This window comes from Salmo salar, chromosome ssa20 (assembly GCF_905237065.1).
Source record: "Salmo salar chromosome ssa20, Ssal_v3.1, whole genome shotgun sequence".
In the NCBI taxonomy this organism is placed as follows: Eukaryota; Metazoa; Chordata; class Actinopteri; order Salmoniformes; family Salmonidae; genus Salmo; species Salmo salar.
In genome coordinates, this window is record NC_059461.1 from 23,683,010 (window position 1) to 23,710,596 (window position 27,587).

At 43.7% G+C, this 27,587-nt stretch overlaps 1 protein-coding gene across 1 annotated transcript; it reads left to right on the forward strand.

Moving 5' to 3' along the window:
* Positions 1-49: 49 nt before the first annotated feature.
* Positions 50-27,159, forward strand: LOC106579886 (U5 small nuclear ribonucleoprotein 200 kDa helicase). The gene is made up of 44 exons (XM_014160217.2): positions 50-351; positions 763-926; positions 1,039-1,210; positions 1,380-1,572; positions 1,684-1,838; positions 1,941-2,093; positions 2,170-2,269; positions 2,364-2,500; positions 2,669-2,749; positions 2,930-3,103; positions 3,236-3,373; positions 5,968-6,123; positions 6,271-6,441; positions 6,614-6,807; positions 6,935-7,058; positions 10,627-10,776; positions 10,910-11,020; positions 11,134-11,265; positions 11,414-11,602; positions 13,950-14,147; positions 14,323-14,475; positions 14,618-14,698; positions 15,128-15,211; positions 17,230-17,336; positions 17,471-17,589; positions 17,699-17,853; positions 17,970-18,159; positions 18,448-18,621; positions 18,764-18,924; positions 19,209-19,436; positions 19,573-19,764; positions 19,918-20,096; positions 20,229-20,380; positions 20,480-20,588; positions 20,706-20,814; positions 20,930-21,119; positions 21,785-21,949; positions 22,140-22,261; positions 22,421-22,564; positions 25,156-25,332; positions 25,453-25,613; positions 25,834-25,915; positions 26,023-26,115; positions 26,306-27,159. The coding sequence occupies exons 1-44, from the start codon at positions 307-309 to the stop codon at positions 26,453-26,455; spliced, it is 6,414 nt and encodes a 2,137-aa protein (XP_014015692.1). The 5' UTR covers positions 50-306; the 3' UTR covers positions 26,456-27,159.
* Positions 27,160-27,587: the final 428 nt, after the last annotated feature.

Below are 27,587 nucleotides of genomic sequence, written 5' to 3' on the forward strand. Positions count from 1 at the left end.
GAGTCGATAGAGGGCATTGTAGAAAAAAAATGTAACGTCGAATTTGACCTATAACACGGACGGAAGCGGAAGTAAAGACGCTTGTTGTTACATCGTGTTTTCCGGGACGTATGGCCAACGCTTTTATTTACAAAAAGTACATCACGTATCCCTAAGTGTATATATAGATATATCTATAGATACAGAGGATTTCTGCTTATCTGTATTTATTGATCTAAAGCACACCAACATTAGCGGGCTGCTCCGCAAACTAGCCATCGTTTTTCCAGTGTTGAACAACAAAAGTGCGGTTACGTTCATTCAACAATGGCAGATGTTACTGCGCGTAGCTTGCAGTATGAATACAAAGCGGTGAGTATGAAATTGAACTAAATTAGCTAACGTTAACTACTTGGAAATATGTTCACTCAGGCTATTGTTTTGTTGCGCCTATGTAGCTAGTTCGCAGTATAACGTTAGTTAGCGTAGTTGGATACAGCCTTATAACTTTAACAACCAAAACTGACTAAAGTTACGGGTTACTAACCAGCCGCGCTTGCCGACCAGTTACCAGCTAACTAGCGAGACAAGTTAGCGAACCAACATTAGTCTGCTAGCTAGACAGTTGATTGTCCAATGTTGGGAAACACGAATTCCTCAAGATAAGTTGTTTTTGTGCCTCAGTAACTGTATAACCAGCCAACATAAGAATAACTTGGTGTGGGGAAGTTTACATTGCATTACAGTTCCTCCTTTTATCTTTTGTCTCTTGTCCAATAATAGAACTCCAACTTGGTCTTACAAGCGGACCGTTCGCTCATTGACCGCACAAGGCGCGATGAGCCCACGGGAGAGGTGCTGTCCCTGGTGGGAAAGTTGGTGGGAACCAAGATGGGTGACAAGTCCCAGAGGACCAAACCTTCAATGCAAGGAGAGAAACGGGCAAAGTAACTACAAGTGCCTCTTCATGTCTATTTCCTGGTGCATGTCTGAATCACTTCTTGACTAACTAACCCACATATGACTCGTCCCTCCACCTTTGTCTTTTAAACTGTGCAGGAGGAGGAAGAGAGATGAGGACGGACACGACATGAACAAGATGAAGGGCTTCACCCTCCTGTCAGAAGGCATTGATGAGATGGTGGGCATTGTGTACAAGCCTAAGACCAAGGAGACTAGGGAGACCTACGAAGTCCTTCTCAGCTTCATCCAAGCTGCCCTGGGAGATCAGGTCAGAGAAACAATCAATAAGGCACTTGTGCAATTATGTGTCCGTCTCAAGAATCACTGATTTGAAAAGATTGAAGAACACTATGCAGACAATATATAATGGTGGAATTAACAATGTTCTATTCAAATCAATGATGACTTGAATATGTCTGTGATGTGTGTCTCCGCAGCCAAGAGACATCCTGTGTGGAGCAGCTGACGAGGTGCTGGCTGTGCTGAAGAATGACAAGATGAGGGACAAGGAGAGACGGCGTGAAGTGGAGCAGCTACTAGGGCCTGCAGATGACACACGCTACCACGTGCTGGTCAACCTGGGCAAGAAGATCAGTGACTATGGGGGTGACAAGGAGCTCCAGAACATGGGTAAGGAAATTAACACAATGATGAAGGAATGTTTACATTATGTTCACTCAACTGGAACATGCCTTTATTTCAGTATTATGCACTCAAATGAATCAATGTTTCAACACACAGATGACAACATTGACGAAACATACGGGGTGAACGTCCAGTTTGAATCGGATGAGGAGGAGGGTGATGAGGACCAGTTTGGGGAGGTGCGAGATGATGGCTCAGATGAAGAGAGTGAAGGAGAGGAAGCAGACTTGGGCTGCACCCTGACGGCCAACGTAAGACCCCTCGTTTACATGACAACACACATTCATACTAAACTACAATGTCTTTTTTCACCATTGCACTAATGAAACATGCATCTCCATGTTCCCCTGTAGCTTGGTGTGACAGGTGATGTGATGACAGCCAAGAAGAAGGAGCTACACCCTCGTGACATTGATGCCTTCTGGCTCCAGCGTCAGCTCAGCCGTTTCTATGACGATGCCATAATCTCTCAGAAGAAAGCAGATGAGGTTCTGGAGATCCTCAAGGTGTGTTTTATTTGTTTCAGTGTGTCTGTGTGGATGTGTTGGTCTCTGACTGACTCTGTGTCTCTGTATTCCACAGACGGCCAGTGATGACAGAGAATGTGAGAACCAGCTGGTCTTACTGTTGGGATTCAACACTTTCGACTTCATCAAAATCCTTCGGCAGCATCGGCGGATGAGTGAGTACCTGTCATTTCCACAATGGAGGAAATCGCAGCCTGCGTTGCCAAATTTGAAAGGTCACTCATAATCAATTTCTCTCCTCCTTCCCAGTCCAGTACTGTACCATGTTGGCAAGTGCTCAGAGCGAAGCAGAAAAGGAGAAGATTATAGGAAAGATGGAGGCAGATCCAGACTTGTCCAAAGTTCTTTACCAGCTGCAGGAGACTGAGAAGGAGGATATTATTAGGGTAAGATGCCATCTTCATTGTTGCATTAGTCACTGGATAAATCATTGTTTATATTACACAGTATAGAAACATATTGGAACAGACTGAAGTAAATTAACAAATGATCACCTAATGATTTCATGTTGGTTCCCTTGGTCTCAAACAATGGCTGGTCTTTCATGTCTTTAGGAGGAGCGATCTCGCAGGGAGAGAGTGAGGAAGTCTCGCGTGGACAATGACTTAGAGTCTATGGACATCGACCACGGAGAGGTGAGAAGGAGAACCATGAATAATGCACACACTAATATAGCCTGTCTAACCACTGTGTATCACACAGACGATTTGCACATACATTGCAAACACGGCACACATGTTGCAATTCCACACGCATTTAATATGAATACATTGATGCTAAATACTAACTTGAATCATTTACCCCCCTCCTCTCAGTCCATGGCCCCTAAACAACTGCTGGACCTGGAGGACCTGGCCTTCACCCAGGGAAGCCACTTCATGGCCAACAAGAGATGCCAGCTACCAGACGGCTCCTTCCGCAAGCAGCGCAAAGGCTACGAGGAGGTGCACGTTCCTGCCCTCAAGCCCAAGCCCTTCGCTGACGATGAGGTGTGTGTTTGTGAGCGCGCCTGTGCATGTTTCATTTTTTGCTGTAGTCAGTACTGAGGCTTCTAGCAAGTGAATGGTCTTGTTTTCAAGAACTTTCTACCAAGCCTCTTAATTTATTATCTGTGTTATTAGGTGCTGGTGGTCATTGAGAAGCTTCCCAAGTATGCCCAGGCAGGTTTCGAAGGATTCAAAACCCTGAACCGCATCCAGAGCAAGCTGTTCAAGACTGCTATGGAGACCGACGAGAACCTGCTTGTGTGCGCTCCTACGGTTAGTAAATAAACCACGGTCAATTATAATACTTCTCCCCATAATACACTGCTCTCTGCTCAGCGCGCTGTCATGTTGCATATGTTTAGAAAATGCCACTGTCGAACTCTCTGTTATGTTTTCTAACTTATCACTATTTTCTTTTTTTTATATATATTTTTCTTTTCTTTTTTACTTCACCCTTATTTAACCAGGTAGGCTAGTTGAGAACAAATTCTCATTTGCAACTGCGACCTGGCCAAGATAAAAGCATAGCAATTCGACACATACAACAACACAGAGTTACACATGGAATAAACAAAACATACAGTCAATAATACAGTAATACAGAGAACAAAAAGTATATATACAGTGAGTGCAAATGAGGTAAGATAAGGGAGTTAAGGCAATAAATAGGCCATGGTGGCAAAGTAATTACAATATAGCAATTAAACACTGGAATGGTAGATGTGCAGAAGATGAATGTGCAAGTAGAGATACTGGGTGCAAAGGAGCAAGATGCATAAATAAATACAGTATGGGGATGAGGTAGGTAGATGGGCTGTTTACAGGTGGGCTATGTACAGGTGCAGTTATCTGTGAGCTGCTCTGACAGCTGGTGCTTAAAGCTAGTGAGGGAGATATGAGTCCAGCTTCAGAGATTTTTGCAGTTCGTTCCAGACATTGGCAGCAGAGAACTGGAAGGAAAGATGACCAAAGGAAGAATTGGCTTTGGGGGTGACCAGTGAGATATACCTGCTGGAGCGTGTGCTGCTATGGTGACCAGTGAGCTGAGATAAGGCGGGGCTTTACCTAGCAGAGACTTGTAGATAACCTGTAGCCAGTGAGTTTGGCTACGAGTATGAAGCGAGGGCCAACCAACGAGAGCGTACAGGTCGCAAGGGTGGGCAGTGTATGGGGCTTTGGTGACAAAACGGATGGCACTGTGATAGACTGCATCCAGTTTGTTGAGTAGAGTGTTGGAGGCTATTTTATAGATGACATCACCGAAGTCGAGGATCGGTAGGATGGTCAGTTTTACGAGGGTATGTTTGGCAGCATGAGTGAAGGATGTTTTGTTGTGATATAGGAAGCCGATTCTAGATTTAATTTTGGATTGGAGATGCTTAATGCAAGTCTGGAAGGAGAGTTTACAGTCTAACCAGACACCTAGGTATTTGCAGTTGTCCACGTATTCTAAGTCAGAGCCGTCCACAGTAGTGATGCTGGACGGGCGAGCAGGTGCGGGCAGTGATCGATTGAATAGCATGCATTTAGTTTTACCTGCGTTTAAGAGCAGTTGGAGGCCACGGAAGGAGAGTTGTATGGCATTGAAGCTCGTCTGGAGGTTAGTTAACACAGTGTCCATAGAGGGGCCAGAAGTATACAGAATGGTGTCGTCTGCGTAGAGGTGGATCAGAGAATCACCAGCAGCAATTGCAACGTCATTGATGTATACAGAGAAGAGAGTCGGCCCGAGAATTGAACCCTGTGGCACCCCCATAGAGACTGCCACAGGTCCGGACAACAGGCCCTCCGATTTGACACACTGAACTCTGTCTTCGAAGTAGTTGGTAAACCAGACAAGGCAATCATTTGAGAAACCAAGGCTGTCGAGTCTGCCAATAAGAATGTGATGATTGACAGAGTCGAAAGCCTTGGCCAGGTCGATGAATACGTCTGCACAGTAATGTCTCTTATCGATGGCGGTTATAATGTCATTTAGGACCTTGAGCGTGGCTAAAGTGCACCAATGACCAGCTCTGGAACCAGATTGCATAGCGGAGAAGGTACGGTGGGATTCGAAATGGTCGGTAATCTGTTTGTTAACTTGGCTTTCGAAGACCTTAGAAAGACAGGGTAGGATAGATATAGGTCTGTAGCAGTCTGGGTCTAGAGTGTCACCCCCTTTGAAGAGGGGGATGACCGCGGCAGCTTTCCAATCTTTGGCAATCTCAGACGATACGAAAGAGGTTGAGCAGGCTAGTAATAGGGGTTGCAACAATTTCGGCAGATAATTTTAGAAGGAGAGGGTCCAGATTGTCTAGCCCGGCTGATTTGTAGGGGTCCAGATTTTGCCGCTCTTTCAGAACATCAGCTATCTGGATTTGGGTGAAGGAGAAATGGTGGGGTCTTTGGCGGGATGCTGTGGAGGGTGCCGGGCAGTTGACCAGGGTTGGGGTAGCCAGGTGGAAAGCATGGCCAGCTGTAGAGAAATGCTTATTGATGTTCTCAATTATAGTGGATTTATCAGTGGTAACAGTGTTTCCTAGCCTCAGAGCAGTGGGCAGCTGGCAGGAGGTGCTCTTATTCTCCATGGACTTTACAGTGTCCCAGAACTTTTTTGAGTTAGTACTACAGGATGCACATTTCTGTTTGAAAAAGCTAGCCTTAGCTTTCCTAACTGCCTGTGTATATTTGTTCCTAACTTCCCTGAAAAGTTGCATATCACGGGGGCTATTCAATGCTAATGCAGAACGCCACAGGATGTTTTTGTGCTGGTCAAGGGCAGACAGGTCTGGAGTGAACCAAGGACTATATCTATTCCTACTTCTACATTTTTTTTAATGGGCATGCTATGGTCTCCCTCTGTCTTTTCCCCTGGGTGCCTCCAGGGGGCAGGCAAGACCAACGTGGCCCTGATGGCAATGCTGAGGGAGATCGGCAAGCACATCAACCTGGACGGAACCATAAACTTGGACGACTTCAAGATCATCTACGTTGCTCCGATGCGCTCGCTGGTACAGGAGATGGTGGGGAACTTTAGTAAGGTGAGACTTGTTGTCCTTTCTATGGGGTCAGAACTCAGTGTTTCATGCTGTCAAGGGTTTGAATTGCCAAGGAAGCTGTGTTTGTATAATTAATCATAAGGCATAATGGCCTGTTTGATCAGTTTTGCTTGTCTCCCTCCATCCCAGCGTCTAGCCAGTTACGGCATCACAGTGTCTGAGCTGACCGGAGACCACCAGCTGTGTAAAGAGGAGATTAACGCCACCCAGGTCATCGTCTGCACCCCAGAGAAATGGGACATCATCACGCGCAAAGGAGGCGAGCGCACCTACACCCAGCTAGTGCGCCTCATCATCATTGTAAGTACAGACACTCTCAAACGGTCCTCTTGTGGACCTCATGCATGATCCTTCGAGTGTTTAGTCAAACATCCCATTATTACACTTCCCAAGCATTTACATTCTTTTTTTAACTGGTTCTAAACTCATTGGGTGTAAGTACTGTATGTAACTGAATGTGTCTTATGGTCAGGATGAGATCCATCTGCTGCATGACGACCGTGGGCCAGTCCTAGAGTCGCTGGTGGCCAGGACCATCCGCAACGTGGAGCTGACCCAGGAGGACGTGCGTCTGCTGGGTCTCAGTGCCACTCTGCCAAACTACGAGGACGTGGCCACCTGCCTGCGTGTGGACCCCGCTAAGGGACTCTTCTACTTCGACAACAGGTCAGACAGGGCTCAGGAAGGAGGGACAATCTCTCCCACACTCATAATCCCACTTCCGTTTAACAGGTTTTATCTTGTGAGTGGTTGCGTTGTAAGCATAAGGCTAACAGTCTTTTCTGTCCGGTAGTTTCCGCCCAGTGCCTCTGGAGCAGACATATGTGGGCATCACTGAGAAGAAGGCCATCAAGCGCTTCCAGATCATGAATGAGATCGTCTATGAGAAGGTCATGGAGCATGCTGGGAAGAACCAGGTAAGGCCAGCTCAGTCTAGTGTTCTTTTATTTTATTACATTTTTTGTGGGGGTTTTTTTTTACACCCTTTTCTCCCTAATTTCGATCTTGTCTTATCGCTGCAACTCCCCAACGGGCTCGGGAGGCGAAGGTCGAGTTATGCGTCCTCCGAAACAACATGACACGCTAAACCACACTTCTTACAGGGATGCAAACTAGTCACCTTTTGGCGAAATTTGCCATTTTGAATCCAAAATAGGTGACCTATGTGATTCGTGTAGATCCTTTGAGAAAAGTTTGGGGAGGGGGGCTTTGGATGACTACTGGCTGTATGTGAACTAGTGATGCGTGTTTGGAGCAATACTGGCTGTATCCAAGGCTCAGCCAGTCGTTCACATAACAGAATGCAGCACGCGACTGAAGAGAGAAGAGATTGGCTAGTTACAGCATCAGCGCGAGCTCTGGAAAGACAGCAGGAAAGTTGAAAGGCAGTTTACCAGTTAACTTACAGCGGCGCCAAGCCTGACCATGGAGACGGGGATGAGAAGGGGATGAAGCGTACTTCATGAACTGTAACCGAAAAACAACTGGCATTTGGAACGTTTGAGGTGAGGGAGAAAGTGTGGTTGAACAAGTGTTGTTAGTAGAGGTCGACCGATTATGATTTTTCAATGCCGATTATAAGACCCGGGGGGGAAGCCGATGCCGATTTTTATTTATATATATTTGTAATAATGACAATTACAACAATACTGAATGAACACTTTTATTTTAACCTAATACATCAATAAAATCAATTTAGTCTCAAATAAATAATGAAACATGTTCAATTTGGTTTAAATAATGCAAAAACAAAGTGTTGGAGAAGAAAGTAAAAGAGCTTTTTTACATGGCAAAAATTGCAAACGTATAAGTTCCTTGCTCAGAACATGAGAACATATGAAAGCTGATGGTTCTTTTTAACATGAGTCTTCAATATTCCCAGGTAAGAAGTTTTAGGTTGTAGTTATTATAAGAATTATAGGACTATTTCTCTCTCTACCGTTTGTATTTCATATAACTTTGACTATTGGATGTTCTTATAGGCACTATAGTATTGCCAGCCTAATCTCGGGAGTTGATAGGCTTGAAGTCATAACCATCGCAATGCTTGAAGCACAGCGAAGAGCTGCTGGCAAATGCAGTAAAGTGCTGTTTGAATGAATGCTTACAAGCCTGCTGCTGCCTAGCACCACTCAGTCAGACTGCTCTATCAAATCATAGACTTAATTATAATGTAATAACACACAGAAATACGAGCCTTAGGTCATTAATATGGTCATATCCGGAAACTATCATTTCGAAAACAAAACGTTTATTCTTTCAGTAAAATACGGAACCGTTCCGGATTTTATCTAACGGGTGGCATCCCTAAGTCTAAATGGCATCCCTAAGTCTAAATATTGCTGTTACATTGCACAACCTTCAATGTTATGTCATAATTATGTACAATCCGGGCAAATGAATTACAGTCTTTGTTAGGAAGAAATGGTCTTCACACAGTTCACAACGAGCCAGGCAGCTCAAACTGCTGCATATACCCTGACTCTGCCTGCACAGAACGCAAGAGAAGTTACACAATTTCCCTAGTTAAAAGAAATTCATGTTAGCGGGCATGGTGCAGGTATGGTTAGGTACACATTGGTGCAATGACAGTGCTTTTTTTTTTTAATCCTCTTGTTAAAGCATCACCCGTTTGGCGAAGTAGGCTGTGATTCGATGATAAATTAACAGGCACCGCATCGATTATATGCAACGCAGGACAAGCTAGATAAACTAGTAATATCATCAACCATGTGTAGTTAACTAGTGATTATGTTAAGATGTATTGTTTTTTATAAGATAAGTTTAATGCTAGCTAGAAACTTACCTTGGCTCCTTGCTGAACTCGCATAACAGGTGGTCAGCCTGCCACGCAGTCTCCTCGTGGAGTGCAATGTAATCGGCCATAATCGGTGTCCAAAAATGCAGATTACAGATTGTTATGAAAACTTGAAATCGGCCCTAATTAATCGGCCATTCTGATTCATCAGTCGACCTCTAATTGTTAGCATTGTTAAGTATCTTGCTAGCTGGATCGAATTATCAGTTTGCTAGCCAGAGAAATGTTGAGCAACATTAGCCAACTTTACTGATCAAAGAATTGAGTTCATGGTGTGAAAATTAGCAGACTAATAAAGTCAGACAGCTAACGTTAGCTAGCCAACGTTACTTCAGATGAGCTAACGTTAGTAACCTAACCAATTCGCTATAATATTAACTGGTAACGTTATACAACTCTTTGCCGTTCCTCAAGTTATAACGTGTTAGTTGGTTACTGGACCCTGGCAATCTGTGTGACATGTTAACTAGCTAACGAACTAACTACTATCTGTGAACTAATGTTTTCCCTTTACAGTATGTGGTTAATTTTCAGAATGAGAGAATTAGATGAAAATGAGATGTTGCTTGTTAAACAAGTGGAGCTGGGCCTGGCTTAAACTGGATGCCGCTAGGTGAAAGGAACACCACACACTTTCTCACTTTTTCAATACAGTGGATAAAAAGGGTTATGCCAGGTGTACTCTCTGCCTGAAAGAGACCCTTTGTTGGCATAACTGATATCATGCTGTGCTGGCACATTGTGGAACAGATGTCCACAGGCAAAGTGTAAAATGCAATGTAGGCCAAAGATATTGCTTTTGTTGTGTTGAACTTGACTAACGTGTGTGTGTGTGTGTGTGTGTGTGTGTGTGTGTGTGTGTGTGTGTGTGTGTGTGTGAAGGGGGATTATTATATTTTTTACTCAGTGAAGTTTATTTTTGTACACATGTAGCCTTAGAGCAAAAATAGAATGCCTTTTGTTTCATTCTATTTCTACTTAAGATGTTTTTTTCCCAAGTGTAATATTTAGAAGTGTGTGGTCACAAGCGTTCTATTATAAAGGCTGTCATGGCTAACTGCAATATTAATGTATTGTTTTTTTCTCAATGCTTGAGTGTCATTTGCAGTGAAGTCTAGGCAACAAATAACATTGGATTGCATTCTTTACATTTGTTTAGCTGTGAGTTAGTTTCACATTAACCACTTTTTACTTTACACACAGAGACTGATCATTTAGATCATATTCTTTGTTTAATTCGTTAACCTGCATTTCCCCAGGAGGGATTTTTTTTTTACATGTTTCAGTGCAACAACAAAAAAGTGTCACCTTTTTGGGCCCTCACTAGTTTGCATCCCTGTTCTTAACACCCGCCCGCTTAACCTAGAAGCCAGCCGTGTTGGAGGAAACATTGTTCAACTTACAACCAAGGTCAGCCTGCAGGCGCACGGCCCACCACAAGGAGTCGCTTGAGCGCGATGAGCCAAGTAAAGCCCCCTTCGGCCAAACCCTCCCCTAACCCGGACACCCGCTGGGTCAATTGAGTTGTGTTCTGTAACCATCATCTGACTCCACATTGCGACCAACACAAAACATGAGTTCTAGAAAATCCTAATGTCTGTTTATCAGAGGAAGAGCAACAGAGAGTTCCACAATCTAGTATCCCTGTGCTAACTTGTGTTTGTCAGGTGCTGGTCTTTGTCCACTCCAGGAAGGAGACTGGGAAGACGGCCCGGGCCATCAGGGACATGTGTCTGGAGAAGGACACTTTGGGGCTGTTCCTGAGGGAGGGCTCAGCCTCCACCGAGGTCCTCAGGACTGAAGCAGAGCAGTGCAAGGTGAGCTCATCTGACCTGGAGACTGATTTTAGCTGTCAATCTATGCACTTCATTGAAATCCAAATCTTACAATCTGATTATAAAAATAAAATAAAAATCCTCGAAAAAGTATATACATTTTTTAATCCACCAGAACCTTGAGCTTAAGGACTTGCTGCCTTACGGTTTTGCCATCCATCATGCTGGTATGACCAGAGTGGACCGTACCTTGGTAGAAGATCTCTTTGCTGATCGCCACATCCAGGTTAGTCTCTTCTAAATCTACTAACCTCTTTCCCTTGCTCCTATACAGTCAGAGTTATTGTTACAATGTCACCGGACCTGTCTCACTGAAAGGGCTTTGTCCGTCTGTTTCAGGTGCTGGTGTCCACAGCCACATTGGCCTGGGGTGTGAATCTGCCTGCTCATACTGTTATCATCAAAGGCACCCAGGTGTACAGCCCAGAGAAAGGCCGATGGACAGAGCTGGGAGCCCTGGACATTCTACAGGTTAGTCTGCACTGGCTGGTTAGACGACTGAGATGCATACACAGGGCTAGACTTCATTGTAGCACAGTGTAATTTGTTAGCTAAATAATCTTCAAACTCTGGCCGTGCTTGTGAGTTTGAATGACACCTCACTGTGTTCTGTGTTCAGATGCTTGGTCGAGCTGGGCGTCCTCAGTACGACACCAAGGGAGAGGGCATCCTAATCACATCCCACGGAGAGCTGCAGTACTACCTGTCTCTGCTCAACCAGCAGCTGCCCATCGAGAGCCAGATGGTGTCCAAGCTGCCAGACATGCTCAACGCTGAGATAGTACTGGGCAATGTGCAGAATGCTAAGGTGAGTGTATAACTGGGGTTCACCCCCCCACAACCAGGGCTGTGGCGGTCACAAAGTTTTGTCAACTGGTAATTGTCAAGCAAATAACTGTCGGTCTCATGGTAATTGGCCGTAAATTAACAAACACATTTAGTATCTCCTGGCTTCCACACATAGTCTACAAGCCACTGATGCTGACCTTTGGAACATCTACATTTAAAGTCTAAATCCATGTAATATAGCCTACACTTTCACAATAAATCCATGTAATATAGCCTACACCATCACAATAAGTCCATTATTTATTTTAGACAAGTCTAAAGAAGCATGATATGAAGAAAATGTAGTCTATTTCAGAAGAACAGAATAGCATAGAGTTGTCCTTATGTTAGGTCCTGATCATGCTATGCTAAATGGATGTGGGCTACACTAGTTCATTTAGCAGACAAGTTTGCTTAGAATTCCGTGGCATTATTTTATAGTATGAAGAATGCAATTGAACAAAACTGAAAACAATAAAAATGGTATTTTGAGGGAGTGCGCACATGCGCTTATTCTGTGTTGAGTGGTTAACAAAGAAATAGGTACTCCTATATGCTTAGAGTTATTCATGTAACTTTAGTTGTTATAGAAACGTTGGGCTATATGTTTAGATTTGTAATACATTGTAAGGCTGCAAAAAGTTGCTTGAAAGTCAGGAGCTCTGCTTAGTTTTTTGCGCAGGTTGTACACACTACATCAGTCACTCACAATTTGACAAGCACTTGATAATGACTAATTTCACAGTGGCATCCTATTTGTGTGGCCGTAATGCACCCTAAACAAATCCATGCCTTTTGCGGCCAGTGGCCATTGTGGCCTTCTCCCTGAGTGCTGTGGGCTCCATCACGTGATTGGGTCTTTCTCACAGGCTACAAGTGAAGACGGATGCATCTGGGGCGTCCTAATCCAATTCCGAAGATATTGGAAGAACTGTCCACATTCACTTTTCTATGCCAACAAGAGGCCTAATGAACAGCAAAAGCAATCTACTATCCTCCATAGTACAAAAGTCAACATATTCTGTGCGAGAAATTAATATTCCAAACACAGTCTGGGACAGTTGTGGGATGCGAAAGATCCCAAATGAATACAACCACTAGCATTAACTTTTTTACGCCATGTGGCTGTTGCAACAGATCAGAACATCTAGCTTAAAATGTTGATAAATTATTAGGCTTTTTCACATTATAAGCACAGCAATGCGCACATGACAGTAGGCTATAAGCGCAGATATTCCATTAGCGGAAAATAGCATTTATCAAAAGTGACCGCCAATGCAATTATGCATGTACTGCTATTATTATAAAGGTGCATTTATATGGGTAAAAGGATCTTCCCCAAACTTGAAACTCACCTGCTTCTTAAGTATGCCAGTTAGGCTCAACACCCCTTGTAAAGCAGATTAATGTCCTTAATTTTAAGAAGTTATTTGGCCACTTTAGTTTTGATACAAACCTTATTAAAACATATAGGCGTATGGGATAGGCTACAGTACATGAGGTGTGCGACTATAATTTGAAAAAGTTGCCCAAAAAAAGGCATTGTTTCTTTTGCAGGGCATCATTCACAAGTGAAAATATATAATTCACGTGATATTGTCACCCATCAGACTATTCTTGATTTAATCTTGTCTTTACATATACTAAATAATATATGTGTGAAATTTGTTTTGATTTAGAATGGACAATTATCATGCACCTATATCGAAACAGGGGCAGCGGGAAAAAATACATGTAATCTCTGTACTTAAATAGCGAATGGAATATGCTTTTCCTGTGGTTTATTTTCATGCCAGCCAGGTAGGCTATACTCTTGTTCTAAATATAAACGAAATATTTGGAAAGTTGAGAAATAAATATAGTAGGCCTAGCCTATAGAAAGCTGATGGCATCCTCGTCTTTTTAATAGAGGCCGTCACACTGTTTACTCGCACAATTTCATAGCCTATAGAAATGTTGAGCAACATGGGCTCTCATGAAGTGTTTGAATAGATTTTCGAATACATTTTCATTGATGTTAGAGGGACACTAGAGTGCTGAGTACCAGGCAGTTAGCAAGTTTGGTAGGCTACTAATGACCATCAGCAGCATCAGAGCTTGGAGAAGCCAAATTACCATGACTGAACGGTCACGTGGAATTTGACTGCCTTCATGACTCGTGACCGCTGGTGTGGCGGTAATACGGTCACCGCAACAGCCCTACCCACAACTCACCACAAGTAACCATACAGACATTCTGTGGTGTGCTGTTGAGACTGCACTTTACCTGTACAGAAACTGGTCGGCTAGAATCATTAGTGCTCACTCCTCTCTCGTCTCCTCATCAGGATGCAGTGAACTGGCTGGGCTACACCTACCTGTACGTGCGTATGCTCCGTAACCCCACCCTGTACGGGGTCTCCCATGACGACCGCAGCTCTGACCCCCTGCTAGAGCGTCGCAGGATGGACCTGATCCACACTGCAGCCAACGTGCTGGACAAGAACAGCCTGGTCAAGTACGACAAGAGGACCGGCGCCTTCCAGGTACACACTGCTCTACACATGTTATTTTTGTTCAGGCGGATCAATGACCAATTGCGAACTCTCTTCAAGATTCTAAGAAGGTGAAAAAAAAGATTATGCTATTGATATGAATGAGACAAATTGATGTGCATAATAGATTATATTTTGGGCAACTTTTTCGCATCCCTCCCTGAAGGTTACTGACTTGGGTCGCATCGCCAGTCACTTCTACATAACCCACAACTCCATCCAGACCTACAACCAGCTGCTGAAGCCCACCCTTAGTGAGATTGAGCTGTTCCGCGTCTTCTCCCTCTCCTCAGAGTTCAGGAACATCACTGTCAGAGAGGTATACACCACTCTGGGATACTACATCAATTACTAAAGCCCACACATTTTGGGGGGGGAGCTTTTGGTTGGATCTACACAAAACTAGTTACTAGTAAAATGCTACAGATACATGAATACTCACATGTGGGGATTTATTTCAGGAAGAGAAGCTGGAGCTGCAGAAACTTCTGGAGAGAGTTCCCATTCCAGTGAAGGAGAGCATTGAGGAGCCCAGTGCTAAGGTATACTACATGTGTCAATGTTGTCACTGATCAGACCTGGGTTGAAATACTATTTCAATTACTTTCAAAGACATTTCATTTTTTGTTGTTGTTGAAACGACAAGCACTTTAATATTGGAATGTATTTGGAAATACTCAAATACACTGACTAAAATACACTCCCATGCATTTAACCCATGTGTTTGAAATAAGTATTTTAAGATAATTTCAAAAAGTAGGCTATTTATAGGAAATCCAATAGAAGTAGTTGATTCGGGCCACATTATTTGAAAATACTAAAATACACAGAAAATAAGTATTTAATTAACAAGTACACATCTGTTTGAGCCCAGGTCTAACACTGATCAATGATCTGGTACACCACTGCAGTATGTATTACTAGAGCCCTGTTGGTATGAACCAGCTCTGAGGTGTGTGTTCTTATTACAGATCAACGTGCTGCTCCAGGCTTACATCTCTCAGCTCAAACTGGAGGGCTTTGCTCTGATGGCTGACATGGTCTATGTGACACAGGTAAGCCCATTTCTGTTTGCTTGATTTGAGTTGTTTTAAGTATGTTACCAGACTCTGACTGTTAAAGCTAGAATCCTTAGTTGCTACATCCATTTTTTGTATAGTTATTTTACAGTTGAAGTCGGAAGTTTACATACACCTTAGCCAAATACATTCAAACTCAGTTTTTCACAATTCCTGACATTTAATCCTAGTAAAAATTCCATGTCTTAGGTCAGTTAGGATCACTACTTTATTTTAAGAATGTGAAATGTCATAATAACAGTAGAGAGTGATTTATTTCAGCTTTTATTTCTTTCATCACATTCCCAGTGGGTCAGAAGTTTACATACACTCAATTAGTATTTGGTAGCATTGCCTTTAAATTGTTTAACTTGGGTCAAACGTTTCGGGTAGCCTTCCACAAGCTTCCCACAATAAGTTGGGTGAATTTTGGCCCATTCCTCCTGACAGAGCTGGTGTAACTGAGACAGGTTTGTAGGCCTCCTTGCTCGCACACACTTTTCCAGTTCTGCCCACAAATTTTCGATGGTATTGAGGTCAGGGCTTTGTGATGGCCACTCCAATACCTTGACTTTGTTGTCCTTAAGCCATTTTGCCACAACTTTGGAAGTATGCTTGGGGTCATTGTCCATTTGGAAGACCCATTTGTGACCAAGATTTAACTTCCTGACAGATGTCTTGAGATGTTGCTTCAATATATCCACAGAATTTTCCTCCCTCATGATGCCATGTATTTTGTGAAGTGCACCAGTCCCTCCTGCAGCAAAGCACCACCACAACATGATGCTGCCACCCCCGTGCTTCACATTTGGGATGGTGTTCTTCGGCTTGCAAACCTCCCCCTTTTTCCTCCAAACATAACGATGGTCATTATGGGCAAATATTTCAATTTTTGTTTCATCAGACCAGAGGACATTTCTCCAAAAAGTATGATCATTGTCCCCATGTGCAGTTGTAAACCATAGTCTGGCTTTTTTATGGCGGTTTTGGAGCAGTGGCTTCTTCCTTGCTAAGCGGCCTTTCAGGTTATGTCGATATAGGACTCGTTTTACTGTGGATATAGATACTTTTGTACCTGTTTCCTCCAGCATCTTCACAAGGTTCTTTGCTGTTGTTCTGGGATTGATTTGCACTTTTCGCACCAAAGTACGTTCATCTCTAGGACACAGAATGCGTCTCCTTCCTGAGCAGTATGACGGCTGCGTGGTCCCATGGTGTTTATACTTGCGTACTATTGTTTGTACAGATGAATGTGGTACCTTCAGGCATTTGGAAATTGCTCCCAATGATGAACCATACTTGTGGAGGTCTACAATTTTTTTTCTGAGGTCTTGACTGATTTTTTTTAAATTTTGCCATGATGTCAAGCAAAGAGGCACTGAGTTTGAAGGTGGTCCTTGAAATACATCCACAGGTACACCTCCAATTGACTCAAAGGAAGTCAATTAGAATATCAGAAGCTTCTAAAGCCATGACATCATTTTCTGGAATTTTCTAAGCTGTGTAAAGGCACCGTCAACTTAGTGTATGTAAACTTCTGACCCACTGGAATTGTGATACAGTGAATTATAAGTGAAATAATCTGTCTGTAAACAATTGTTGGAAAAATGACTTGTCATGCACAAAGTAGATGTCCTAACCGACTTGCCAAAACTATAGTTCGTTAACAAGAAATTTGTGGAGGGGTTGAAAAACTAGTTTTAATGACTCCAACCTAAGTGTATGTAAACTTACGACTTCAACTGTATATTAATTCTTGAAGAATATAACTTATAAATGCCTCATGGGCTTAGTTCAACTGTTGTACCCCATCAGTACCCAAAATAGAAGTATGTTTTACTCAAATGATTGTAAACAAGGTAAATGTAAACAAACACTGTATATCGGCAACATGGTTAACTATGATTTTGAAATCATGGATGGTCAGACCTTGCATCCATAGCTCTGTCGATGAATTTGAGAAAGGTGGCTTTGTCTCACCTTCTGATTCTAGCTTTATCTGTTTTCTTCCTCAGAGTGCTGGAAGACTGATGCGAGCCATCTTTGAGATTGTCCTGAGCAGGGGATGGGCCCAGCTCACAGACAAGACCATGAACCTCTGCAAGATGATTGACAAGAGGATGTAAGTTAACCATTGCTGTTTATTCCTAGTTTTCACTGATTTAAGACCTTAGTCTACAGTGCTAGTGAATTACATGATGAGGCTAGAATGAAATGCGATGTTCTTCCCTGTGTGGATGTGTCCCTCCTACACAGGTGGCAGTCCATGTCTCCTCTGCGTCAGTTCAGGAAGCTCCCAGAGGAAGTCATCAAGAAGATTGAGAAGAAGAACTTCCCCTTCGAGCGCCTCTATGACCTCAACCACAATGAGATTGGTGAGTCTGCTCTGCAGTCTGCTCCAAATGCCCCACCTCAGACCTGCACCCACTAACACTACATTTTCATTGATTCATCCCTGGTTGTTAAAGTCCTTCTGTCCCTCAGGTGAGTTGATCCGCATGCCCAAGATGGGGAAGACCATCCACAAGTACGTGCACCAGTTCCCCAAACTGGACCTGGCCGTCCACCTGCAGCCCATCACCCGTTCCACACTGAAGGTGGAACTCACCATCACACCAGACTTCCAGTGGGATGACAAGGTCAGTGGTTTCTAAATGTGAATCTGTTTTAGTATCGTCAAGCTATAGCAGTTTAACAGGATTCACTTACTGTAACACAGACAAACCGTTAACACTGCTCTCTGTGGCACATACAGGTGCATGGCTCATCAGAGGCCTTCTGGATACTGGTGGAGGATGTGGACAGTGAGGTCATCCTACACCACGAGTACTTCCTGCTCAAGGCCAAGTATGCCCAGGATGAGCACCTGGTCACCTTCTTTGTGCCCGTGTTTGAGCCCCTGCCCCCGCAGTACTTCATCCGTGTGGCCTCGGACCGTTGGCTGTGTGAGTGACAATCCTCTGGCTAGATATTATATATATATATATATTTCTTTCGTGGTTAAGAGTGTTGGGCCAGTAACCAAAAGGTCGCTGGTTCAAATCCCCAAGCTGACTAGGTAAAAATTTTTTTTGTCTCTGTGCCCTTGAGCAAGGCACTTAAACCTAATTGCTCCTGTAAACCGCTCTGGATAAGGGCGTCTGCTAAATATGTCAAATGCAGTTAATTAAACTGTATGAGAAAATAGACTTTAGAGGATGTCCATTGAAAATGTATCTCTCTCCTTCTCTCAGCCTGTGAGACCCAGCTGCCGGTGTCTTTCCGCCACCTGATCCTGCCAGAGAAGTACCCCCCTCCCACTGAGCTGCTGGACCTGCAGCCCCTGCCTGTGACAGCCCTCCGTAATGCCGCCTTCGAGACCCTCTACCAGAACAAGTTCCCCTTCTTCAACCCCATCCAGACGCAGGGTAAGACGGCACCATGTTGGCTAACAGTTTCTAACAACAGACCAATGTGGCCCATTCAATAACTTCGATCAGGCACATGCCTCTATACCTTTTGGTGCTTACACTGTGAGTAAACTGTGTGGCATTGTCCGTCTTCCTCCAGTGTTCAACGCTGTGTACAACAGTGACGACAACGTGTTTGTGGGAGCCCCGACCGGCAGTGGGAAGACCATCTGTGCCGAGTTTGCCATCCTGAGGATGCTGCTGCACAACGCAGAGGGTCGCTGTGTCTACATCACACCCATGGAGGCTCTGGCTGAACAGGTACAGTTATCAATATGGACTGTTTTTACATTTACATTGTTTACAAACGTTGGATTAAAGCAAGTTTATATTTTGGGTTCTGATGGGGCAGGACAGTAAAACTACGCTACGCTCATTTAGAAATTATATTCCTCAAGAATCAATGGGTACATATCATTAATTTGGATGTAGGAACTGCAGATTGCCCCCCTTATTAACATAATGTTGTTTTCATCTGACTTTTAATTGTTCACACTGTTTACCCATTCCTTACACATCCGTTTAATATCTTCCTGTGTGTCCAGGTGTTTGTTGACTGGCACCAGAAGTTCCAGGATGCTCTGAATAAGAAGGTGGTGTTGCTGACAGGAGAGACCAGCACTGACCTGAAGCTGCTGGGGAAGGGTGACATCATCGTCAGCACCCCGGACAAATGGGACATCCTGTCACGCCGCTGGAAGCAGAGGAAGAACGTCCAGAACGTCAGCCTCTTCATCGTGGACGAGACTCACCTCATTGGAGGAGAGAACGGTGTAAGGCCATGAATCCAAACTGATAAAACCTGTATATACACCTGCCTAGTGCTTTGATTAGATATAAACTATACAATACTTGTTTGGCATGTGAAGTAAAATACATTGATATTCACACTCATTGTCTTGCTTGTAGCCTGTGTTGGAGGTAATCTGCTCCAGGATGAGGTACATCTCATCTCAGATTGAGCGTCCCATCCGCATCGTGGCCCTCAGCTCCTCCCTGTCCAACGCCAAAGACGTGGCCCACTGGCTGGGCTGCAGTACCACCGCAACCTTCAACTTCCACCCCAACGTCAGGCCTGTCCCTCTGGAGCTGCACATCCAGGTCTGAACCATGACCGTAATGTCTTAACATGTTATCATCATCAACCTCATCAACCTGCCACCAATAAGGATTTGGCCATAAAATCTGTTATTGTTTGGCTGGGTAATATCATCTGCTCAATTGTACCTCATTGTAATGCCAGTCTCTCCTCAGGGCTTCAATGTGAGTCACACCCAGACTCGCCTGCTGTCCATGGCCAAGCCAGTGTACCACGCCATCATGAAGCACTCCCCCTCCAAACCGGCCGTGGTGTTCGTCCCATCCCGCCGACAGACTCGCCTCACCGCCATTGACATCCTCACCTTCTGTGCTGCTGACGTGGTCCCTCAGAGGTCAGACCCATGACCTCACCCTTTAATCTCTGAGGGATGCAAGGGGTTAAAACTCTTAATAGGTATCCAGTAATGATAGGTGTTGTAACCTGAGGTCTCAGAGCAGTAACATATGTCCCTATCTCCCTGTAGGTTCCTGCACTGCACTGAGAAGGACCTGGCTCCCTTCCTGGAGAAGGTGACGGACGGCACTCTGAAGGAGACGTTGGCCAATGGGGTGGGCTACCTGCACGAGGGCCTGTCCACCATAGAGCGCAGGATCGTGGAGCAGCTCTTCAACTCAGGTACAACATGCCACTCCATTAGAACTGCTGATGCCTAGTCAGAGGAATTATGGGCTGTGGTTGTTAAATGACATGCTGTGTCTGGTCTTCGGTCTGCAGGTGCAGTCCAGGTTGTGGTGGCTTCACGCTCCCTCTGCTGGGGCACCAACATCTCTGCTCACTTGGTCGTTATCATGGACACCCAGTACTACAACGGCAAAATCCATGCGTAAGTAGCTACGACACTGGTTTTGGTGATGACTACATTTCCTAATCTATACCCGTCAGAACCACGTCCTGCCTCAGGTTGAGTGTGTGTTAGTGACCATGTCCTCTCTGTCCCCAGCTACGTGGACTACCCTATCTACGATGTGCTCCAGATGGTGGGCAAGGCCAACCGGCCCCTGCAGGACGATGAGGGACGCTGTGTCATCATGTGTCAGGGTTCCAAAAAGGTACATTGGCAATATCCTCATTTATTCGCCCTCTCCATTTTCACTCAGTCCCTCTCTATCTCTCGTACTCCATCATTCTGTCGTTTATAACCTACTCTCTTTTTCTCCAATGTAGGATTTCTTCAAGAAGTTCCTGTATGAGCCCCTGCCGGTGGAATCTCACCTGGACCACTGTATGCATGACCACTTCAACGCTGAGATCGTCACCAAGACGGTGGAGAACAAACAGGACGCAGTGGACTACCTGACCTGGACCTTCCTGTACCGCCGCATGACCCAGAACCCCAACTACTACAACCTGCAGGGTGAGACAGACACACACAGCACTGCGACTGCTCTCTACTGTTGACATTCTTACAGATGAGCTATACAGGTTTCGGACTGTATGCCTTTTAGTTGAAGTTGATTTATTTTCCAGACATACAGGTAACTGCCAAAATAAAGGAAACACCTAAATAAAGTGTCTTAATAGGGCGTTGGGTCACCACAAACCGGAGCAGCTTCAATGCACCTTCACATAGATTCTACAAGTGTCTGAAACTATTGAAGGGATGCAACACCATTCTTCTATGAGAAATTCCATCATTTGGTGTTTTGATGGTGGTGGTAAAAGTTGGCTCAGGTGCTGCTCCAGAATCTCCCATAAGTGTTCAGTTAGGTTGAGATCTGGTCACTGAAACGGCCATGGCATTTAGTTTTCATCGTTTTCATGCTCATCAAACCATTTTGACCACTTGCGCCCTGTGGATGGGGGCATTGTCATCCTATGGGGGCATAGCCATGGTAGGCAAAATAATATCCTGCCCAGCATGGCCCTAAGCATGATGGGATGTTAATTTCTTAACTCAGGAACCACCTGCTTTCACTATACTTTGTATCCCTCATTTACTCAAGTGTTTGTTTTATTTTGGCAGTTACCAGTATATGTGTAGTCTTCTGTTAAACTGCTGCATCTCCATCTCCCCTGCAGGCATGTCTCACCGTCACCTGTCAGACCACCTGTCAGAGCTGGTGGAGAACACCCTGCATGATCTAGAGCAGTCCAAGTGCATCAGCATCGAGGATGAGATGGACGTGGCACCTCTTAACTTGGGCATGATCGCTGCCTACTACTATATCAACTACACCACCATCGGTGAGAACTACCACAACCAACAACCCACTGTCACTAAATATGGCTGTATCAGTCACATCACCTATACTGTGAACCATCGCAAAGACTAAACAACTGTTGACATAGAATACATCCATCATTGAGTATATAACGTGTTGCTATGAACAACAGTTCTGGAGTTACTGACATATTTTATTTGTGTTTGTATCAGAGTTGTTCAGTATGTCCCTGAACGCCAAGACCAAGATTCGTGGATTGATTGAGATCATCTCCAATGCTGCGGAGTACAAGAACATCCCCATCAGACACCATGAGGACAACCTGCTCAGACAGGTAAACACACTAATGCACAACAATAATCATAATATGCATTATGAGCAGACTCATAACCCACTCAAATACCCATGTAGAAGTGGAAAAAATTGAAATTGCTCACGAATACTAATCCGGAAACACTCGTCATTAATCAAGTTGTATATGTGGTGTTTTCAGCTGGCCCAGAAGGTACCACACAAACTGAACAACCCCAAGTTCAACGACCCACACGTGAAGACCAACCTGCTGCTGCAGGCTCACTTGTCCAGGATGCAGTTGAGCGCTGAGCTGCAGTCAGACACAGAGGAGATCCTCAGCAAGGTGAGGAGGATTGGCGAACAGCTCCCTGAATGAGACATTGATAGATAATTTGGTGGAATCTTAGCTGTGGTAAATGGACTCTGTAGAGCAGTAAAGGCATCCACATATTATGATGACGTTTTGGACATGGGCAAGGGTTTTTCCGGCTGTTCGGGCACAACTTTTTTTCTAGAGGCAAGCCGAAGTCGGAAGCCGAGGACTACACCCCCTCGTTCGTCGATTTGATCAACAGTAGGGATTCTTCAATTAAGTTATTTGTAATTTCTCTCAGACGACTCGTCCTCATGCACATTTTTTCGAAATACTGCACCAAACATCCTAGTCAGAAGCAAAATTGTGTGACTAAGATCTCCCCTGCAAAAAAATTGTAAATTAATGACAGATTTCTTGAGGTTTTTTTTACTTTTGAGGAAGTGTATTTTGGCTATGGCAGGGATCATCAACTAGATTCAGCCGCGTGCCAATTTTGTTCTTGAGCAGATGGTTGGGGGCCAGAACTTAATTACAAATAATTTGTAGACTGCAAGTTGACCGCAAGAAGCCCAAACATACAGTACCAATCAAAGGTTTGGAACACCTACTCATTCAAGGGTTTTTCTTTATTTTAACTTTTTTTCTACATTGTAGAATAATAGTGAAGACATCAAAACTATGAAATAACACATGGAATCATGTAGTAACCAAAAAAGTGTTAAACAAAAAAATATTCTATATTTGAGTTTCTTCAAAGTAGCCACCCTTTGCCTTGATGATAGCTTTGCACACTGTTGGCATTCTCTCAACCAACTTCACCTGGAATGCTTTTCCAACAGTCTTGAAGGAGTTCCCACATATGCTGAGCATTTGTTGGCTGATTTTCCTTCACTCTGTGGTCCAACTCATCCCAAACCATCTCAATTGGGTTGAGGTCGGGTGATTGTGGAGGACAGGTCATCTGATTCAGCACTCCATCACTCTCCTTCTTGGTGAAATAGCCCTTACACAGCCTGGAGGTGTGTTGGGTCATTGTCCTGTTGAAAAACAAATGATAGTCCCACTAAGCGCAAACCAGATGGGATGGCCTAGCGCTGCAGAATGCTGTGGTACAGTAGCCATGCTAGTTAAGTGTGCCTTAAAGTCAAAATAAATCACTGACAGTGTCACCAGCAAAGCACCCTCACACCACCTCCATGCTTCACGGTGGGAACCACACTTGCGGAGATCATCTGTTCACCTACTCTGCATCTCACAAAGACATGGTTGTTGGAACCAAAAATCTCAAATTTGGACTCATCAGACCAAAGGAGAGATTTCCACCGGTCTAATGGCCATTGCTTGTGTTTCTTAGCCCAAGCAAGTTTATTCTTGTTATTGGTGTCCTTTAGTAGTGGTTTCTTTGCAGCAATCCGACCATGAAGGCCTGATTCACGCAGTCTCTGAACAGTTGATGTTAAGATGTCTGTTATTTGAACTTTGAAGCATTTATTTGGGCTGCAATTTCTGAGGCTGGTAACTCTAATGAACTTATCCTCTGCAGCAGAGGTAACTCTGGGTCTTCCTTTCCTGTGGCGGTCCTCATGAGTCAGTTTCATCATAGCGTGTGATAGTTTTTGCGACTGCACTTAAAGAAACTTTAAAAGTTCTTAATTTTCCAGATTGACTGACCATGTCTTAAAGTAATGATGAGCTGTAATTTCTCTTTGCTTATTTGAGCTGTTCATGCCATAATATGGACTTGGTATTTTACCAAATTGGGCTATCTTCTGTATACCACTCGTACCTTGTCACATCACAACTGATTGGCTCAAACGCATTAAGGAAAGAAATTCCACAAATTAACTTTTAACAAGGCACACCTGTTATTAATGTAAATGCATTCCAGGTGACTACCTCAGGTAGCTGGTTGAGAGAATGCCAAGAGTGTGCAAAGCTGTCAAGGCAAAGGGTGGCTACTTTGAAGAATCTCAAATATAAAATATATTTTGATTTAACACTTTTTTTGTTTACTACATGATTCCATGTTATTTCATAGTTTTGATGTCTTCACTATTATTCTACAATGTAGAAAAAAGTAAAAAAGAAAACTAATGAGTGGATGTGTCCAAACTTTTGACAGGTATTGTATACAATATTTGACTAAAACATAATTTAAAACCTTGCTTACATCTATATATGATCACGTGTCTCTATTATGCGTGGAAATAATTGGGAACAGATTTCCCAAATGTAAAATCATTTGAAGCTGATTTCCTGATGTTTTTACAGTTTTTATACATATGTCTCAAAAAACATATTATTATTATAAACATTTTTGAAAACTTGGGGGGACAAATAGACCACCTGTTGAGTAACCCTGGGCTATGAGTTCTCAAAATGGACAAACAGTACTATTGCCGCTTTTTTCCCTCGTTTTTCAATCAAAGGTCTTTTTAAAGGCGTACGCAAGCACACTCGTTCAATTCGGCTAGCTGGGATCGGCTAGGCGCCAGCCGAACTGAAGCATGCTGGCACCTTAAGACTGGTATGACCTAGTGTTGAACTGTTGAGAGAGCAGTGGGTCATATTGAGTTATGCTAGTGTTTAAAATCTGTATATGGTTCTGTCTTGTCCAGGCTGTGCGTTTGATCCAGGCCTGTGTAGATGTGCTGTCCAGTAATGGCTGGCTGAGCCCTGCGCTGGCTGCTATGGAGCTGGCCCAGATGGTCACCCAGGCCATGTGGTCCAAGGACTCCTACCTCAAACAGCTACCTTACTTCACCTTGGAGCACATCAAACGCTGCACAGACAAGGTAACACATCCACTACTGCCTGTTACTCTATCCATTTGTAACACTTTAATTTACCAGACAAGCAATGAACATCTTGCTCGGGTGTGGATCCTGAAGCTGATCTCTCAATGTATTTCTCAGGGTGTGGAGAGTATCTTTGACATTATGGAGATGGAGGATGAGGATCGTAGTGGGCTGCTGCAGCTCTCAGACACACAGATAGCTGACGTGGCTCGCTTCTGTAACCGCTACCCCAACATTGAACTGTCCTACGAGGTGGCAGAGAAGGAGAACATCAAGAGGTGATTTAAATGGGGGCTGTTAGAGGTATAGGGGAATCTTTGTGGGGAAATAGCTTGACCGAATATAAAGAGATCAGTACCACAGGAAACTGTCAATTTGCTTAGGAGTTTGATAATGTTTTTACTAGTTACTACTACTGCCCAGTGAGTCTATAGAACATTGAGAATGAGAGAGAAACTGAGTAGGTGAAGGTGTCTGATCATATCTTTGTGTTCACAGTGGAGGTCCAGTTTTGGTTCTGGTCCAGTTGGAGAGAGAAGAGGAGGTGACTGGGCCTGTTATTGCCCCACTCTTCCCCCAGGTACCTAGCATCACCACCAGCTTGTCAGAACTCCCATACTGATTTGTTCAGAAAGCACAAACTCAACAATGTCCATGTTTTAACATTTGATGTTGTTATTGTTCCAGAAACGTGAGGAGGGCTGGTGGGTGGTGATTGGAGACCCCAAATCCAACAGCCTGATCTCCATCAAGAGGCTGACACTGCAGCAGAAGGCCAAGGTCAGTTAAATACCACACATCAATCTGATCTTGTGGAGCCAATGAATACCTGCAGACAACTGCATATGTTTGACAAAATTGTTGCATATGGCTTGTGGGTGTAAAAACAAAGTAGACAAATAATCTTAAAGGTGAATGCCCTCTGTCAGCAGTGCTTGGCCTCACTCTGTGCCCCTTTCTCCCACTGCAGGTGAAGCTGGACTTTGTTGCACCAGTGCTGGGCATTCACAACTACACGCTGTACTTCATGAGTGATGCCTACATGGGCTGTGATCAGGAGTATAAGTTCAGTGTGGATGTGAAGGAGGCAGAAAGCGATGGAGACAGTGACTCAGACTAATCAGGGATCTATAGATGGGGAGGAGTCTCCCCAGACTGGGATCAGTAGGGATTGTTGGTTTTGTTTTAGGTAAGGCATACACGGGTTAGCTGAGAACGTCACGAAAACGATGTGCACGCTTCAATGGGGCAGAAGTCCGCGTTGTGATTCTGGATAGCTAGCAACAATGACAAGTAGCTGCCATATGGGGAATTGTAGGTGGCTCGTTTCAGTTAGTTTCATCTTGTTCTTGATACCATGTCTTGTTTTGAGGTGTTATGTCTATGCTAATATGGCTATAATTTGCTAGATAACCAACAACTAAATATTTGAGATAAGTGCTCATAGATTACATGTCAACAATCTTAGCCAACCCTGTCTTTTTTTGCCCCAAAGTTCTGCATGCGTCGGTTTTGTTGCTAAACCGTCTAAAGTCGTTTTTTCCTCCTTGAATCTATTTTTGGACTTCTCATTATATGCTCGAGAGGTAATGTTTAACTTTTTCTATGTCTACAGTAGTTTTTACATTTGGATCAGTCAAGAATAATGTATATAGTACCTAATTAGAGATGTCAACCACAAGGTTTGAATTGTACATGAAAAAAGCATACTTACTATTTTAGTGAACAGTCATTGAATATTAAAGATGTCTACTATTACTGTTTCAACAACGTGATTAATAGATTGACCTGTTTTTTTTGTTTACAATAAATAATCCAAATTGACGTGACTGCTTTGACTGTCAATTTAAAGGTAGACTAAGCGTAATGACGTTGCAAGACTTCGCTCTCACACGGTGTCTGTGCATGGGTTCGCTTCATGCTCTTACGTGGTAGCCAAAGGACCGAAATATACCCACTGTGCATTTGTCATATAGCTGAGTCTACCTTTTAATATGAGGACAATAATCCTTACGAAGAATTTGTAATAGCTTTCAATACCATCGCATTAAAAAAACAAGGCACTTTCCATCATAGCTTAGAATTAAGCGCTTTCTTTCCCCTCACAACGTTTCTGGAAACTTTTAGCTAGCACCAGTCCTAGACATCCAAATGTGCCGAACCACTCAACTTTGATTAAATAGCTATAACAATTTTATTTTATTGATATTACAAAATGCCTTTGAAATATGTGTAAATTGTATTGTTTTTCA

Bases quoted from the DNA above. Each gene is read 5' to 3' on its own strand.
- LOC106579886 (XM_014160217.2), top strand. From the start codon at position 307: ATGGCAGATGTTACTGCGCGTAGCTTGCAGTATGAATACAAAGCG. The intron at 21,120-21,784 runs GTGAGACAGACA...TCTCCCCTGCAG, and splicing joins CAACTACTACAACCTGCAGG to GCATGTCTCACCGTCACCTG. The intron at 22,262-22,420 runs GTAAACACACTA...TGGTGTTTTCAG, and splicing joins AGGACAACCTGCTCAGACAG to CTGGCCCAGAAGGTACCACA.